This window comes from Canis lupus, chromosome 35, assembly GCF_011100685.1.
Source record: "Canis lupus familiaris isolate Mischka breed German Shepherd chromosome 35, alternate assembly UU_Cfam_GSD_1.0, whole genome shotgun sequence".
Taxonomy (NCBI): Eukaryota; Metazoa; Chordata; class Mammalia; order Carnivora; family Canidae; genus Canis; species Canis lupus.
In genome coordinates, this window is record NC_049256.1 from 24,200,933 (window position 1) to 24,218,787 (window position 17,855).

At 41.1% G+C, this 17,855-nt stretch overlaps 1 protein-coding gene and 1 long non-coding RNA gene across 4 annotated transcripts; one reads left to right on the forward strand and one right to left on the reverse strand.

The window, feature by feature from the left end:
• Positions 1–1,014: 1,014 nt before the first annotated feature.
• LOC102153227 lies at positions 1,015–7,104 on the reverse strand. The gene is made up of 4 exons (XR_005384405.1): positions 6,548–7,104; positions 6,204–6,471; positions 4,958–5,062; positions 1,015–2,058 (listed from the first exon to the last, which is right to left on the reverse strand). It is a non-coding gene; the product is annotated as an uncharacterized LOC102153227 (long non-coding RNA).
• A 51-nt stretch (positions 7,105–7,155) lies between these two features.
• On the forward strand, positions 7,156–16,545 carry GMNN (geminin DNA replication inhibitor). Of its 3 annotated transcripts, none has more exons than XM_038584290.1 (7): positions 7,156–7,299; positions 8,972–9,029; positions 12,788–12,865; positions 13,477–13,624; positions 14,229–14,311; positions 14,587–14,697; positions 16,175–16,545. In XM_038584290.1, the coding sequence occupies exons 2-7, from the start codon at positions 8,979–8,981 to the stop codon at positions 16,334–16,336; spliced, it is 633 nt and encodes a 210-aa protein (XP_038440218.1). In that variant the 5' UTR covers positions 7,156–7,299; positions 8,972–8,978; the 3' UTR covers positions 16,337–16,545. The 3 variants fall into 3 exon arrangements, with proteins under 3 accessions (XP_038440218.1, XP_038440217.1, XP_038440219.1); XM_038584289.1 differs by lacking the exon at positions 7,156–7,299 and adding an exon at positions 7,513–7,664; XM_038584291.1 differs by lacking the exon at positions 7,156–7,299 and adding an exon at positions 7,775–7,858.
• The last annotated feature ends 1,310 nt before the right edge of the window (positions 16,546–17,855 follow it).

The following is a 17,855-nucleotide window of genomic DNA, read 5'->3' on the forward strand; positions in this document are numbered from 1 at the left end:
CTAGTTTTCCTGTTAATACCCAATAAGTGCTGGTGAGGGAGGTGTGCAGACAGAGATCGTCAGTACCCAGCAGCTAAAGGTTCCCAGGGACCCCCACGTACCCTCCCCCACCCCAGGGGCAATATTGCAATAGAATGGGTCTGGTCTCCAGGACACACCTTCCAGAGAACAGAGTCCTCTGGCACCCTCGAGGGTGGATTTCAGATAAGCTCCAGAGGGATTTCCAGCAAGTTCCCTGGATGCAGCACCAAGGCACTTCCCTGCTCCTAGCATGCCCTCTCCAACAAAGTCCAGATCTCAACACAGATGGGTCTGCCCTGAACGCTGTGTTTCAGCTAGTGGAACAGGAGTGGCTCCTTCGACTGCACTCGTTCGAGTTCTCTGTGCTTCCCTGGGTGCCAAGGAAGAGCACCTAAGGAATGTCCTCTTCTCTGGGATCCAGGCCTCACTGGGGGAAAACTGACATTAGCAGAAGTTGCTGTGCTGCTGGAACTTGGAAATCTTCCTTCAGGGACTGGACGATGAATTTGAAGCCGAGGGGCAATCAGTTGGTCCCTGGCACATGTCCCGACACCAGCCCTACTGCTCACAGTTTCTTTGTGTAATAGACAGGTAGTATTTGCATTGTTCACTCAGCAGGTTTTTGTGCTGACTGAAGTGAAATAGCGTATGTGAAATGTTTCATAAAAGATACAAATGTTAAGATAGGATTAAAGTTATATGGCTTTAAAAATGAAGTGAAATGAAATGAAATAAAATTATACAGCTTTAAGGATGCCTTTTCTTGGTTTCAGGTGCTCTGATACCATCTTTGCTGACTTTTCTCAGGCCCTGGGCCACTTGAGGGTCTCCCTAGCCAAGCTCTGCCTCCTGGTTTGTTATTTGCTGACATGCAGACACTCAGTGGCAGACAAGGCAGTTTCTAACCCTCCATGAGTGAGGGGATTCTCTGTATATTCTCCCCAGCGTCCAGGTAGTCTCTCCTAGGGACCTGCTTGTATTACCTCAGTCAGCTTCTTTATTATTTAGCTTTATTGTAATATAACTCATGTACAATAGAATTCACCTATTTTAAGTATACAGTTTATGAGTTTGGTTAATTATATACAGTCTTATAACCCCCACCACATTTTCTTAGCCCTCAAAAAGCACCCTTGGCCTCGACTACTTTTGAGAGCTTGACTTATGTCCTTGTGTTTTCCATTTTCAATACTCTGGCTCACTTTCTGGTCTGCTCACCTGGTTACCGCATTTCATTTTACTGAGAAATATATCTGTTTTCATCCTACCACACAGACAGGAAGTAACTGATGGGTTTAGTGATCAATGACTGAAGAACCTTTTCCTGGCTCAATTAAAAGGTTCACTCTAGGGGTGCCTAGGTGGCTTAGTCAGTGAAGCGTCAGCCTTTGGCTCAGGTCATGATACCAGGGTCCTGGGAGCGGGGAGGAAGGGCAGAAGGTGAGGGAGAAGCAGACTCCTTGCAGGGAGCCTGATGTGGGGCTTGATCCCAGGACACCAGGATCACGCTGTGAGCCAAATGGTGAGCTCAACCACTGAGCCACGCAGGCGCCCCTAGAATGGACGTTTTAATACAGTTTATGGGCTAATCTTCCTATACCAGGAAGCCATATACCCAGAAGGTCTCCTCCCTTTCCTGAACCACTGGCCACTTTCCTTTGAGCTAGTTCTAAACTTTTCTTCTGGCTCAAGATTTTTTTTTTATATGCTATTATTTTCATTCCTCTTTTTGAGCCTCTCACTTTTTCCTAATGTCTATGAATAAAATTTTGCATCTCCTGTATTATTTCTACATTTACCAAAAATTTTCTGACAGATTAGAGGAACACATATTGTGTTTCATCAACATATTAGCACAGAGGACAGAACTTCCTGAGATTGGTGATGTGTGATGTCAAAAGTTGAAATTTTGGGTCTCATTCAAAACTCACTCAGAAATTATTCTTTTTCCGGTTGCCTGGCTGGCTCAGTCAGTAAGGCATATGACTCTTGATCTCAGGGTCATGAATTCATGCCCCACGTTGGGTGTAGAGATTGCTTAAAAAAAAAAAAAAAAAAAAAAAAAGAATAAACTTAAAAAAAATGTATTCCTTTCATTAAGAACAATTTGAACAGATTTTCAAAGAAAAGGCTTTTTCCTCCTCTTGAGAGACTTTTTAAACTTTTATTATTTTTTTTTAGGTAAGCTCTGTGCCCAACATGAGGATAGGACTCAGGACCCTGAAATCAAGAGTTACGTGAGAGCCCTTTTAGAATGCAGGAACTGCTTAGTTCTGCTTCAAATACAATAAAACTGAAATGACAATAAAAAGGAAAAGATGGTGGGGATTGCTAAGGTACTTGGCTCTGATCAGTACTGGAGTGTAGCTGACTACTCCCACTCTGAAGTGAGAAGCAAGCAGTTGAGTTAGGATAGAATAGGAAAGATGGAAAGCTTTCTGTTATGGGTTTAATTGTGTCTCCCACCACCATCAATTCATAGGTTGGAATCCTAACTCTCAGTACCTTACAATGTGATCTTTTTTTTTTAAAGATTTTTTTTATTTATTCATGAGAGACACAGAGAGAGAGGCAGAGACACAGGCAGAGGGAGAAGCAGGCTCCATGCAGGGAGCCTGACATGGGACTTGACCCCGAGTCTCCAGGATCATGCCCTGGGCTGAAGGCGGCCATAAACCATTGAGCCACCTGGGCTGCCCCACAATGTGATCTTATTTGAAGACAGGGTCTTTACAGAGGCAATATAGTTAAAATGATAGAGTAGAACCCGTCTTCCTCAGTTTGGGCTATTATGGCAAAAATACCAGAGACTGAGCGGCTTCAACAACAAACATTTATTTCTCACAGTTCTGGAAGCTGCACATTCTGTCTGGTGAGGGCCTGCTTTTTGGTGCTTCTTGGCCATCTTTTCAGTGTCCTTACATGGTGGCAGGAGTGAGGGAGTTCTCTGGGGTCTCTTTCATAAGGGCACTAACTCCATTTATAGTTACTGCCCAAGGGCCCTCTCCAAATAGTATCACATCAGGGATTAGGTTTAAAAGGTTTGGAGGGATACAAACATGCAGTCTGTAGCAGACCCTATCCCATATGACTGATGTCCTTAAAAATGGGGAAATTTGGACACAGAGACACATGTAGAAAGGAGGATGATGGGAAGAAGAATAGGGAGAAGGTGGCCATTTTTAAGGCAGGGAGACAAGTTTGCAACAGGTCCTCCCTTTATAGCCTTCACAAGGAACCAGCATCTGCCACTGGAAAACAGAGCTGCAATCCTTCATCTAAACACGCTTAAGAATTTTTGGTTCCTTTGAAACTGGTAAGACGTAAGGCATATAAGGCATAGTTTGCTCTCTCCTTCATATACGATGTTCCTATTAACCCATCAGCTGAGAATGGGCTGTATTGTGTTTCTAGGCCTTCCTATCTGAAGGGAATCCAAGTACATCCTCAGTCAAGGTTCAGGCAAGGCTTTCTTTCCCATTGTGAGGGCTAATTTTAAGTCAACTTGACTGAGTCTTGCAGTGCCCAGATATTTGGTCAAACATTACTATAGGTGTTTCTGTTGGGTAACGGTGCCTTTGAATGAGATTAACATTTAAGTAAATAAACTGAGTAAAACTTTCATAATGTGAATAGGCCTCACACACTCAAATGGAAGCCTGACCCAACTGCCCCCCCAACCACCACCCCAACCCCATCCCCCCAGGCACCTCCAATAAGAAATTCTCCTTGCCTGATGGCCTTTGAACTGGGACATTGACTCTGCAGATTTTGGACTTGCCAGCTGACATAATCATGTGTGCAAATTCCTTATATTTCTATCTATCCTATTGGTTTTGTTTCTCTTGAACAAATATACTTAATATGCTTGTCCTCCCTTATGTAGCCAGCTAGCAATTCATTCTCATCATATAAACTGACTCAACAAGTTAACTTTTGTAAAATTAACTGTGAATTTTGTGAAAATTTTCTCCACGTCCAAATCCTCTCAGAAATGGCCTGGGTTTAAGAAATAAAATATAAAGAACTATTAAAGGAAAGAGATTAAGAAGAAAATTTCTACCTAGAGTACACTTGTTTTGAAAAAAGAACATTGACGGCCCATTGTGAAATTTCAGCAGTTTCTTTATACAAATGACAAATACCAGACCCAGATATGTCTTTTGTGAATAGTGAACTTCTCAGGATCAATACTCATTATTCTGAAAAGTGAAAATTAAATCACCCTTTTAAAATACAAATAAACTGGGGCAACTTGCTGGCTCACAGGAAAAGCATGCAACTCTTGATTTTGGGTTCTGAGTTTGAGCCCCATATTGGGTGTAGAGATTACTTAAAAAAAATAATAAGGACAGCTGGGTGGTTCAGTGGTTGAGCATCGGCCTTTGGCTCAGGGTGTGATCCTAGGGTCCTGGGATCAAGTCCCACATTGGGTTCCCTGCAGGGAGCCTGCTTCTCTCTCTGCCTATGTCTCTGCCTCTCTCATGAACAAATAAATAAAATCTTAAAAATAAATAAATAAATAAATAAATAAATTTTGTGGGGTGCCTGACTGGCTCATTTGGAAGAGCATGTAGCTTGAGCATGACCCCAGTTGGGGTCATGAATTTGAGCCCCATGTTGGGCACAGAGATAACTTAAGTAAAATAAATGAAGGAAAGTAAGAAAGAAATGGAACTTTTAAATAAATAAATAAATAAATAAATAAATAAATAAATAAATAAATAAATAAATAAAAATACAAAATGAGAAGAAAAATGATATATAATGGCTTAACTACAAGGTTTATGTTCATCATGAACTATGTTCACAATGTGTTTTATTTTTCATTTTATTGGTACTTTATAATCACCAGTTTACTGCCTTTTATCTTAGAACTGATTTATCATCATTAAAATTAGTCTGTAACTCATATTATCAATTATTAAAATGTTACCTTAAAAAATAAAGACTCTAGGTCTCCTGGCTGGCTCAGTCAGTAGAGTGTGTGGGACTCTTGATCACCAGGTTGTGAGTCCAAGCCCCGTGCTTGGTGTAAAGCCTATATAGAAAAATTAAAAAATAATAAATAATAAAATAAAAACCCTAATTCTGATACGTTGTTTGAATCCAGATTTCTTTTCTGTCCTCAATTTTCAACTTTGTGCACTTCTCAATCTAAAATGTAAATTCAACTATTTGAGTACATTTCAGAGTAGAGGAATTGGATCATTCTATAAATGATCCTATATGAGCTTTTTGAAAAGAATGTAATAAATTGTTATGTGTTCCCCTAGAGCAGTTTTCAGAAAAATAGTATCATGCAATAGGCAATTTCTGAGCTCTGGTTGAAAACCTTGGGACTTTAGCCTTAATAAATGATAAATTTTAAAAAGATACGTGTCATTTAAGCTGGTCCTACTGCCTTTCATTAGCATTTTAGTTTGATATTCTTTATACCATGTTAAACAACATGGTTTTGTTTTTCTAATACAGTATATTATAGTGCTTCTTTCCCTCCTTCTCTCTTTTTTTTAAAAATTTTTATTTATTTATGATAGTCACAGAGAGAGAGAGAGATTGGCAGAGACACAGGCAGAGGGAGAAGCAGGCTCCATGCACCGGGAGCCCGACGTGGGACTCGATCCCGGGTCTCCAGGATCGCACCCTGGGGCCAAAGGCAGGCGCCAAACCGCTGCGCCACCCAGGGATCCCTCTTTTTTTTTTTTTTTTTTAATTTTTATTTATTCATGATAGTCACACAGAGAGAGAGGCAGAGACACAGGCAGAGGGAGAAGCAGGCTCCATGCACCGGGAGCCCGACGTGGGACTCGATCCCGGGTCTCCAGGATCGCGCCCTGGGGCCAAAGGCAGGCGCCAAACCGCTGCGCCACCCAGGGATCCCCCCTCTTTCTCTTTTCGCAAACTGATTATGTTGTTAGGCCAGACTGGAAACAAACAGCTCTATAATGCACAGCAATGGAGTCTGTGCTCAGCTAGAAGTGGCTAATCGATTACAGAAAAATATCCATGATTTCCTTTAAACATGTGTAGCGTGACACTGAAGTGAACTGAAGGATTACATGTGAGCCAATATTACTGCATAATCCTAATCCAATCAATACCCATGATTTCCTTACTGCAGATAAAGCAGGATATTTGGATGTTCAGAGGCAAATTCTGATTAAATGACAACCACTTACTTGTTACTTTTTTCCAGATCCCTTCAAAATCGATTTCCCTATAGATTTTTTTTTCAGAACCAGTATCCAAGTGTACGTTTTGGAGACACTCCCAGTCCTTTGGGGGCTTGAGGATCTTCTGCCTCTGGAGAGAGAAGCATTTCCAGAATCTCTCTTTCCACAGGTGGACTTTGAGTCCGAAGAGCTGAAGTCTCCGTCTGTCACTGCCTAGTGGCGTCATTTAGCCTCGCGGTCTTGTGAAGAAGGGAGCAGAAAACGTCTGACAGGGCTAGAAGAGGATTTTTTTTAAAAAAAGATTAAAAAAAAAATTAAAAAAAAAATAAAAAAAGATTTTATTTACTTACTCATGAGAGAGAGAGAGGCAGAGACACAGGCTGGGGAGCCCACGCAGGACGCCATCCCGGGTCCGGGGGTCGCGCCCTGAGCCGAGGCCGAGGCTCACCCGCTGAGCCACCCGGGCGTCCCTATTTCAGAGCAGCCATGTTTCACTGAGATGCGATGTGAGAGGCAAACGGGAGCCACATCTGTAGTTAGATTCTTTTCCAGGTAGCCTTACTTTAAAAAGTAAAAAAGAGGGTCAGTGAGGGTCGCAGTCCTGGCGCTGAGGGCCGAGCCAGCCCCGGGGTCCCCGCCGACGGCGAGCACAGCGCAGGTCCGATCCGCGGAACCCGGGCTCTGCCCACAGGTGCCGGCCAGGACTCTCCACACGGCGCTTAGTTCTCTCGGAGTCTGCCTCCAGCGGGAGAGCTTCCTCCGCCGCCTGGCCCGCCCTTGCCGAGGGGAGAGGGGGCACCGCCCCGCGCGGGGAGCGCCGAGGGAAGGTCGGAGGGCAACGACCTCCCCGCGGGCACAGGCCCCCGGGCGTCCCCACCCAGAGCCGCGCAACTCTCACCGCGCAGGCGCACAGAGGGGCGGGGCCGAGGCGGGCGGCGATTCGCCGGACCGTCTGACGTCAGCGGGTCACGTGGCCGTCGAGGCGGGCGGGCGGAGTTCGCCAGCTTTCCAGCGGCGCCGGCCAGTCAGGGCAGCGGCCGTGGAGCCTGTGCGACCTTCTCTCGGGTCCGCTACGAGGCTTGAACGCTCCCGTTCCACAAGGGTGAGGGACGTGGTAGGGGGGGCCGCTCGCGTGCCGGCGGCCGGGGCGCGGCCGGGGTCCGGGCGGACGTTGCGGGGAGCGCGGGGAAGGCGGGGCCGGCGGGCGAGGGCCTGCCCCCATTGGCTGGGTCGGTTTTGGCGCGCTCTCCCATGCGCGCTCCCGATTGGCTGGCGGGCGCGTCCAGGTGGGACCCCCCCCCCCCCCCCCCGGCGGGGTGGGAGCTCGGGCCTGTGCTGTGCGCGTGCCCGGGTGTGGGGGCGGGGCGGATCCCCAGCATCTTGCGTTGAAGACCCCCGGGCTTGCCGGCCTGGCCGGTGTCTTCTGCTCATCCGCGCCTCCTTGGGACCCAGCCCGGGGCCGGAGAGGTGAGGGCGCGGAGTTGCCGGCCAGAGCCCCATAGACGTGGGAGAGGCTCTCCTCGGGCGGTGGCTTCCACCCGTTCCAATCGGGACACTCACTGAATTGCCCATTGAGGCTGCAGCCAGACAAGGGACCATGCTGTGCGCTCTCGTGTTTTCTCGTCTCTTCATTTTCGTTTTTCTTAAGATTTTATTTAAGAGTGAGTGAGCACAGGCTGGAGGGGGAGGGGCAGAGGGAGAAGCCGACTCCACTCTGAGGAGGCTCGGATGTGGGGCTCGGACCTGAGCCGAAGGCTGACGCCCAACTGACTGGAGCGCCCCCAGTTCCGTTTTTTCCAGGGTTCCTGACCCAGTAAACGGTTTGGAGATCCCGGGCTGCGACCTGCAGTTTGAAAAAAAAACATTGCTCAATTTAGGGGGTCCCCACCAGCATTTGCTTCTTCACAGGAGATAGAAGTGAAAATAGGGTGCATCCTACAATCCTGGAAATTGTAGGTGCATCCTACAATTTTTTTTGCTTCAAACTAAACTTTCAATGAGTTTTGCGTGTGCTAGGCACAGTGTAAAATGTAGGAACAGATGGGTCATAGTTGCTACATAATCTACAACAATCTAGCAGATCTGTTCGGCAGGCACAGACCTGTCCAGGAGGTGAGAGGTTGGGTTTGGAGAGAGTCTGGCCCAGTGGTCTGGGCCACATTAACCACATTTGCATAATCCCTTTCTCTTCTCTCTCTTTCTTGCTTCCAGCAGTGTCTCAGTACGTGGTGGTGGTTAAACATTCCATACAAATGGGAATACATAATCTCATTAGATCGGGTATTAAATCACTACTAACTTATTGCTGGTCCCCAGAGCCAATTTTTTTTTTTTTATCACTTAAAACTGCCTTTGAAACAGCAAAGTCAGAATGCCATTCTGTAGAACAGAGTTGAGCATACCCATGTACCTGGTGACCATTTCTCAGATTTTTTGAGTCCTCCGTTTAATCCAGAACACCACAGTGTTTAGTAAAATTTGTTTAGAACGCCTCATTTTCTTGTTGTAACAAGATGTTTCCAAGCAGAATTACTGCGCGCGCACGTGTGTGTGTGTGTGTGTGTGTGTGTGTGTGTGTTAAATACAGACGTTAAAGAGTCATGTTAGTCATTGATAAGGCTGAGTTTGGGTACAGTGAGAAAAAATACTAGTTCCACCATCCAGTAGTATGATGTCTATGATTGTAAATACTTTCAACAGCAATAATCTAAACTCCACCTTCAGGTGCAGACCATTTTCTGTTTACGAATGACTAGTCTTTTGTGCTTCATCAGGTTTATCATGAATCCCAGTATGAAGCAGAAACAAGAAGGAGTGAAAGAGAACGTAAAGGTATGTGATGGAATCACTTTCATTTGTTGGAGAAAACATGTGGTTAGAAGCATTTTGACATAATTAAATTTAACCTCGCTATCCTTTCTATGAACTTTGAAGTGCTGAACTTTTAGCCAGAGGATAAGTAACAGTGGAGAACGTAAAAGAAAAATTACCATTGAACAATAAGTTTTATGATCCCATGAACACATGATGTCTTTCCATTTGTTTAGGTCTCTAATTTCTTTCAACAATGTTTTGGTAGTTTTCAGAGTATTGAGTTTTAGACTCCTTTAATCCCCCCCACCCCCCCCCAGCCTTTTTAAAAAAAATTTATTCATGAGACACAGAGGCAGAGAGACACAGGCAAGAAGCAGGCTCCCTATAGGGAGCCCGATGCAGGGCTTGATCCCAGGACTACCGGGTCACCATCTGAGCCAAAGGCAGATGCTCAGCTACTGAGCCACCCAAAAGTCCCCCTATTTTATTTGTAATGGTACTGTAGGTAGAATTTTTACTTGAATTACATTTTCTGTGTGCTCATTGCTACTGGAGGGAAAACAATTCATTTTTGTATTTTGAATTTGATCTTAAATCCCTGCAATCCTGCTGAACTTGTTTATTTTTTAAAGATTTTATTTATTAAAAAAAAAAGATTTTACTTATTTACTCATGAGAGACACAGAGAGGCAGAGACATAGACAGAGAGAGAAGCAGACTCCATGCAGGGAGCCCGATCTGGGACTCAATCCCGACACCCTGAGCCAAAGGCAGATGCTCAACCGCTAAGCCATGCAGACGTCCCTGAACTTGTTTATTAATTAGCTCTAATAGTTCTTTTTTAGTAGATTCCTTAGGATTTTCTGTAAATAAGATTATGATTACTTTCTTTCCACTCTTACATTTTATGAAATGACTTTATTAAAATCCTTTGTATCTTGAGAATTGGTGTCTTTGACAACAGAAACACATTTTGTGTTCTAGTGCACATGTTTTCAGAGTACATCACACTTGTCACCATTTAACCTTGTTTTGCTACACTTTTTGAGTCCCTGTAAGATACCATCATTGGAAATCTTATCCCAAATATATATATATATATATATATATATATATATATATATATATATATATTATTTATTTATTTATTTATTTATTTATTTATTTTTTCCAAATATTTATTCATATAACAATAAGAACAGAGTTTAATTTTGAGTTCATAACTTTGCCTGTAAACGAATTTACAACATAACTAGGTTCTGCCACACAGTTTAGAGGGTGAGGATTCCTGGGAATGAGACCATATCTTCAGGAAAACTATCATTTTGCAGATTTAAATTAAATAAATAAGAGCCTTTCATAAGTGATAGCAGGTGCTTTCTGATAGTTGATTTACCTTGCCTTGGTATGCTTACATTATTTTTTAAAAATAATACTGTACATTGATAATTTGAGTCCATCTCTTTCCATTTAGGATGATGACATTCCCACTGAGTTTTGTGTTCTTAAACTTTTTATTATGAAAACTTTCAAATACTCAGAAATGGAGTCAATAGTATAACGTAATCTCAATTAACTTTCCACTTTTCAACAGTTACCAGTACGTGGCTAATCTTGTTTTATCTATATCTTCACTCCTCCTTAAGCCAGCTAATTAATTTGAGGCAAATCCCAGCTTATATCTTTCAGCAGATCCTTATATATAAAGAAAAATGTCATGTTTACTAGCTAGAATACAAACTATCCTGGGTATAAAAAGAACGGGTTCTGTTGGCTTCTGATTAAGCCTCCAAAACTGTAACCTTTGGTGAATTGTTTAGCATCTCAGCCTCAGTTTACATCTCTGTAAAACAAGGAAATTGAACTAAAACTAGATCTGTAAGAGTACCCTACTAATTATATATATGCAAAATTCCACGTGAGTGGTGCTCTTGTGTGCATTGTTTGTTGTTTTTTTGAGAGAGAAAGAGAATGGGTCATGGGATCTCAAAAGGTTTTCTAAAAAGATTAAGACCCATTAATATCTAAGAACCTGAACCTCTTGGCTCTAAAGAGTGTTACTCAAGGGATGCCTGGGTGGCTCAATGGTTGAGTGTCTGCCTTCAGCTCAAGTTGTGATCCCAGGATTCTGGGATCGAGTCCCATGTCAGGCTCCGTGCATGGAGCCTGCTTCTCCCTCTGCCTATGTCTCTGCCCCTCTCTCTGTGTCTCTGATGAGTAAATAAAATCTTAAAAAAGAGTCTGTTACTCCAATGTGTGATCTGTATAAAGAAAATGTTAATAGCAATATTACATCTTTGAGGCTGGGTGTTTCAAGCTTACATGTATACAAGTTAATTTTGAAAATTGTCATTTTTTGTGTGTGTGACAGTGATTTATCTGGCTTCTTTGGCCATTCTTTGGCCAGCAAGCATTTAAATAAATTAACACCACTTATTCTTAAGGGTCCAGAGTTAGGTTTTCTTCTATTTGTCTGAAGGCTGTTGACTAATCTATAATCTAAATTACATCTGAAATGTTGTTGTAATATTTGTTCTCAGAGTAGTTGGCATTTGTTCTTCAGTTAAATAGTGAGATAATCAGCGGCAGTAGAAACTTGACCCTGGGAAAGGTGAACTCTTGTCCTGTGAAGTGCAGTATGGAATCAGTAACTTTCTCACGCTGCTTTGGTATCATGTTCTTGCTACCCTTGTTTGAGTATTCACCATTGTTTGCTATCCCATGGTGGCAGGATAACTAATGATTTCTGATCAGGAAATATAGGGGAAGCTATTTACACATTATAAGGAAGGCTGTGTATTTTCCAAAAACAGTAGGTGGGGGGCATTTCACAGTGTTCTAGTGTGCCTCTGGCACTGACCTTATGGCTGTCTCCTAATGAATGGGCTGGAGGCAGAACTGCTTCTGCAATCAGGTGAAGACTGGGGGGAGAGGATCCTCTTAGATGTGTGTTTGGTTTTATATAAAGTATGTTCTTGAAATTTGGTGGATACATATAAATGTGTTAGGGAGATATTCACTATTTAAAGGAAGTCAAGGTGAATCTTTTTTATTAGGGGAAGAAATACTTTACTTGGTGTAAAGGTGTAAATAACCTTTTCCTCCATTTTACCCCTTTGATGGGTTTCTACCATAGATGGTATGATGTCTAGTTTCTGTGTGGCAAATCTTTTTAAGAGGAAATACAAATAATCTTGAACTGTAATTTCCTTACACATAGGGCCTGAAGTATTAGAGCTTAGAAATTTTGAAATTTTTTTAACTAGATACGATTAGTTGACAAAATGACTATAATAACAGCATATATTGAAATGGAAGGAGAGGGACGCCTGGATGGCTCAGCGGTTGAGCGAGTAACTGCCTTTGGCTCGGGGCATGAATCCCAGATCCAGGATCGAGTCCTGCCTTAGGCTCCCTGCATGGAACCTGCTTCTCCCTCTGCCTGTGTCTCTGCTTCTCTCTCTCTGTGTGTCTCTCATGAATAAATAAATAAAATTGAAAAGAAAGAAAGGAAGGAAGGAAGCAAGCAAAGGAGAAAAACTGTCAAGTTTCAGTAATAAAATCCATTCTTAGGATTTTTTTCAAATTTCATTACAATTTTAGGGAAATAACAAGTTTGCTAGTTGAATAATTCAATATATTGCTCTGATAAATACATAGCAGATGGAATATTAGTATTCTTAGTGATTTCTTTTCCCTAAATTACAGTAGGAATGAGCGAGTAATAACCCATATAGCAACTCAGTAACCAGATAATAAATTATGTTGACTTTTAGAACAGTCCCATCCCAAGAAAAACTCTGAAGATGATTCAGCCTTCTGCAGCTGGATCACTTGTTGGAAGAGAAAATGAGGTATGTGTAATTGGGCTAGAATGGAGTACAGATGATGCTAATTTTACATTAAAGACCTTTCCAAGATTTCCTTGATTAGAGATTCCTAAATCATTGAAATATGGAAATTATTCAAGAATAAAAATTGCATGTTTCTCAAAGAAGTAGTTTTTGTATTGATAGTTCAATTTAGGAAGTTCAGTTGGTTTGAAGACAGGATGATGTAAGAAGTTACAGATTAGCTTATAGAAGTAATGTTTGATGTTATGGGAACAAAATGTTAGATTTATTCATTTACCTCTGTCTGTAAAGAAAGTCACAGATGAGGGTGTCTGGACTTTTGCAGGTTTGAAAATACTGCCTTTCTGTGGTATTCAGTTGTTTAAACAAAATAATTTCAGCTAGGCTTTAGACCCAAGTCTAATTGAGGATAGTTACTGCAAATTAAATTCCTGAAAAATAACTACATTTTGGTAGAGATTTAAGTTTGATTTTTTTTTTAAGTTCCAAAGATGTTAAACAGATACAGACATGTGAGTGCTCTATTTTTAATACAGACGTGACAAAACCATCTAATTTTCTCATTCATGAAATCAAAATAAATGAGATTAATGTATGTATTTTCATTATAGTTGGTTAAAGGCTTGCCCAAAAGGAAACTTTGGAATGACCAGTTAACATCTAAGGCTTCCAGCTCAGGAGTTGTCACTGTCCCAGAACATAGTGAAAATAAAAATTTTTTTGAAATTACTCTAGAAGCATTTGATCTTATGGTTGCAGGTATGAAAAAATATATAACTTATATATTACGTTTCTAAGTAATAATAAATAATACTTAAAGTATTAATAATTTAGTACTTAAATATTAAATAAAATAATCATTTGTTATACTGTTATGAATTCTGGTCACAGCCATTTAATCTGGAGATACTTGGTATGTAACTATTTTGATACTTTAAAATTTCTTATGGTTGTAAGTATACAAATACTGTGAATTTGGGCAGGTTTATTGTTTGGTAAAATCCAAATATGGATGAAGTATTAAAAGGATAGTGATTAATAGGACAGCTCTGATATTAGAGTGCTTTAAGTGTCACAAGACTTAGAAGTCGTTTCAGTCAGTCAGTCTTCATTTCAGAAGAAAAGAGTAAATTTGAAGAAAGGAATTTGAATATAGCAGAAAATGGAGGGAGCCATGCAGAAATGTGGTTGAGATCATCCTAGTTCTTCCTAGAATGGCAGTGGCTATCAAGAGAGGAAGCTAGTGATGTTCTCTAAGCATTGTGGGAAAGTTTTTTTTAGTAGAAAAAATTGCTGGGTTTTTACAGCAGCATATAATGATAATTTTTTTCAAAGTTTACATGATAACATTAATTTATTTTAGAAAATCCATCCTCCCAATTTTGGAAAGAAGTGGCAGAAAAACGGAGGAAGGCTCTCTACGAAGCCCTTAAGGAAAATGAGAAAGTATGTACTAAATATAATTTGTGGCCATTTTTAATGTTTCAGTATTGTTTTCCTTCTCCTTAGCATGTTTAGTTAGAGTGGTATAAACTAGATTTAATGGTGGTCTAAGAAAAGTTTAAGTAGAAGGGGAGCTCTGTTATCAGAGAAGAAGCTCAATGAGAGCCCAGGGTAGTGTCGTTAGGAACTCGTCTATCAGTTATATCCTTCGGGGCATATTAATGTGGCTTACAGCAAAGCAGATTTATGGAATACTGAATTTTATTTATGTTTTATAGCTTCATAAAGAAATTGAACAAAAGGACAATGAAATTGCCCGCCTGAAAAAGGAAAATAAAGAATTGGCGGAAGTAGCAGAACATGTACAGTATATGGCGGGGTTAATAGAGGTAGGTATTTTAAATTAACATTCATCTGATTCAGAATCATCTATATTTTAATGATTTGACTACTACTAAATAAGTAGTAGTGTAATCAGTAAGTGTGTGGGCTCTGGAATCACATTTCCTGGGTGTGAATCTTAGCTCCCTATCTCACACCATAAAGTTTGTTGAGTTGGGCAGGTAATTTATTTTGTCAGGGCTTCATGTTTTACAATGAGTAACATTTTACAATAATGGGAGTAATAGCATGTACTCTGTAGGTTTGTCTGAGAATAAGGAGTTATAATGATGAAAGTAAAGAGAAGTCTCTGGACATGAGAAGAGCCCAGTGACTGTTAAATGTTGTTATTATCATGAAGCACAAGAACATCTATTTTCTTGTAGAAATGTAAAAAGAGATTTACTTACATTTGGAAAATTTTTCCATTTCAAAGTTGTCAAGTTTTTAGTCATTTTTCTTTTAAGATTTTTTATTTATTCATGGGAGACACTGAGGAAGAGGCAGAGACAGGCGGTGGGAGAAGTAGGCTCCCTGCTTGGAGCCCAGTGTGGGATTCAATCCCAGGACCCCAGGATCACAACCTGAGCCAAAGGCAGATGCTCAACCACTGAGCCACCCAGGCACCCCTAGACAGATTTTAATTTAACTTTAATGCCAGTGTGACATTACTGTTATTTACAAATCTGTTAATTGATACCTAAATAAGTTTGATGGTCTTATCTGACTTTTTAATTTGGAAGAAGCTAATTGTGTTTACAATTAGCCTGGGGGGGAGGCGATGATGAATCCCTGGGTTGGCTCCATGAGCGGAGTGTTAGACTCTTGATTCTGGCTCAGGTCATGATCTCCAGGTCTTAAGATCGAGCCCCAAGTCAGGCTCCAAACTCAGCAAGAAGTCTGCTGGTGTTTCTATCTCCTCCCTCCCCCCTGCACACAGACACACACACTCTCAAATGAATCTTGAAAGAACAAGGAAAAAAATTATCCTGATGACTGTTATTTTACAGTTTTGAACTAAAAAATAGGTCTTAAACTTACTCTTGTTTGCAAGAAATCATCTTACTGATAGTTTTTCAGATGAAAGCTTTTCTTGTACAATTTGAATTGCTTACAGAATTAATGTTCGAAGTTTTCATTGGGAAGTCCTGTAATAGCTCCCTTCACTGACATGTAAGTATTGGCCGACATCAGAAAACCTGGTCTTTGCTCTAGGAGCTTCAGAATTACTGACTTGAGTTGTACTGGGAAGGCACGTTAGCGCTTTAAAAAAAAAGCGAATCATTAAGCGCTGTGACTTTGCTGAAATGTGATTTAGTGTGGTAGAGACTTCGATAGACCCTTGCCTGTCAGTGAATTTAATTGAGAGACATTGTGAAAAGGACCTCATTAGAACATGGAGGAGGGTCAGTTATATCAGCATACTGCTTGTGTACTTGGGTTTTACAGTGTTTACAGTAAATTATTCATTTGTTCTTCTAAAAGAGACTGCATGAGGAACATCAGGATGACTTTGAATCACTGAACAGTCAGGAATTTGATTTGGAAGAGGAAACTGGTGAGGGCTCTGATGTGGAAGATCCAGATGTTGGTATGTGTGCTGAAGAAGCTGTGTCTTCCTCTACAGACACAAAACCACATGTGTGAAAGTCATTGATATCTGACTCTTGAGAAAGGTACTGCCAGAGTTTACCTCCACTAGAGTTCTTTGTAGCTTGTTTGAATCCTGGGACCCCTGTTGTATTAAAATACAAATACTATGTTTTTTTAATCTATAATGTTTTATGTTAATAGCATTTTCTCAGTGGTCAAACATGACTTGTGTATATGATAAATAAACTTCAGTCTCCTGTTAAGCATTGTGTGTATCTGGGAGGAATGAAATCTAAGCAGTCTATAGAAAAATTGTCAATTTCTATGGTTTTATATTGTTTTCATTCTGTTCTATCTTGGAGGAAATAAGGAGTAAATGAATTCTTTTTTTTTTTTAATTTTTAAAGTAAGCACCATACCCAACATGGGGTTCAAACTCACAACCCCAAGATCAATAGCCAGCCGAGTGCCCCTGAATTTCTCTCTTTTTAGACTGAGATGGTTGAGGGTTTTTTTTAAAGATTTTATTTATTTATTCATGATAGTCACACAGAGAGAGAGAGAGGCAGAGACACAGGCAGAGGGAGAAGCAGGCTCCATGCTGGGAGCCCGATGTGGGATTCGATCCCGGGTCTCCAGGATCGCGCCCCGGGCCAAAGGCAGGCGCCAAACTGCTGCGCCACCCAGGGATCCCTGGTTGAGGTTTTTACTCCTAAATCTGATTGTACCTCAAGCTCATTGTAGGGAGTATTGATACCCAGATATGGAATACTATTGATTATGGAGTGTGAATCTAGTATTGAAAACTCCGCACATGGGTCCAATTTGGCTGGTATGATGGGCGCTCTCCTTGAAAGCTTAAAATGGCTGGCAGTTGTTGGCAGTTGTTCTCTAGGGAAGGGGGTGCAGGTGAGCGTCAACTTAGATGAAGGGAAAAAAGCTAAGGGTTGTGACACTTGCTGTTCACATGTTTCACATATGGTACAGTACTGAGTATATTGAGGAATAAGAAGTAAGGGTGAATTAATTAGGGATTTCCTATATGTACTGTTTCAAATGAAGGAAAGGACAGAGGAAATTATGAAAAGTACATAGCATTGGGATGGAATATGTTCTGTGAGAAGCATACAAGTACCTTTGTATAGATTGGCAATAAAGAACATTGTCAAGCTCTAAAGGATTGCTAGGCAAGGTATTTGTCCTCGTAGAACTTGAATGTTCTTAACTCTCATATTGAGTTAGTCTACCTCAGTGTTGAGGGTTAAAACTTACTATAGTGCCTAAACCAAATACTTTAAAAACGGAAGCAGTTATTAATCTACTAGAACAATACTGTCCAAAAAACTTCTGAGATATTGGAAATATCTTTGCTGTCTAGCATGATGACCAGTTAGCCTCACATGGCTGCTAAGCACTTGAAATGTGGCTAGTGTGAATGAGCTGACCTTCTATGTGTAGGTAGCTGCATGAGGGTAGTGGCTGTGTTTGTGCAACTCTGTGTTTTAGGTATGGGCCACTTAGCCTAAGATCAGATTAAGATGATAAATTTTATGTTACATGTTTCTTACTACAG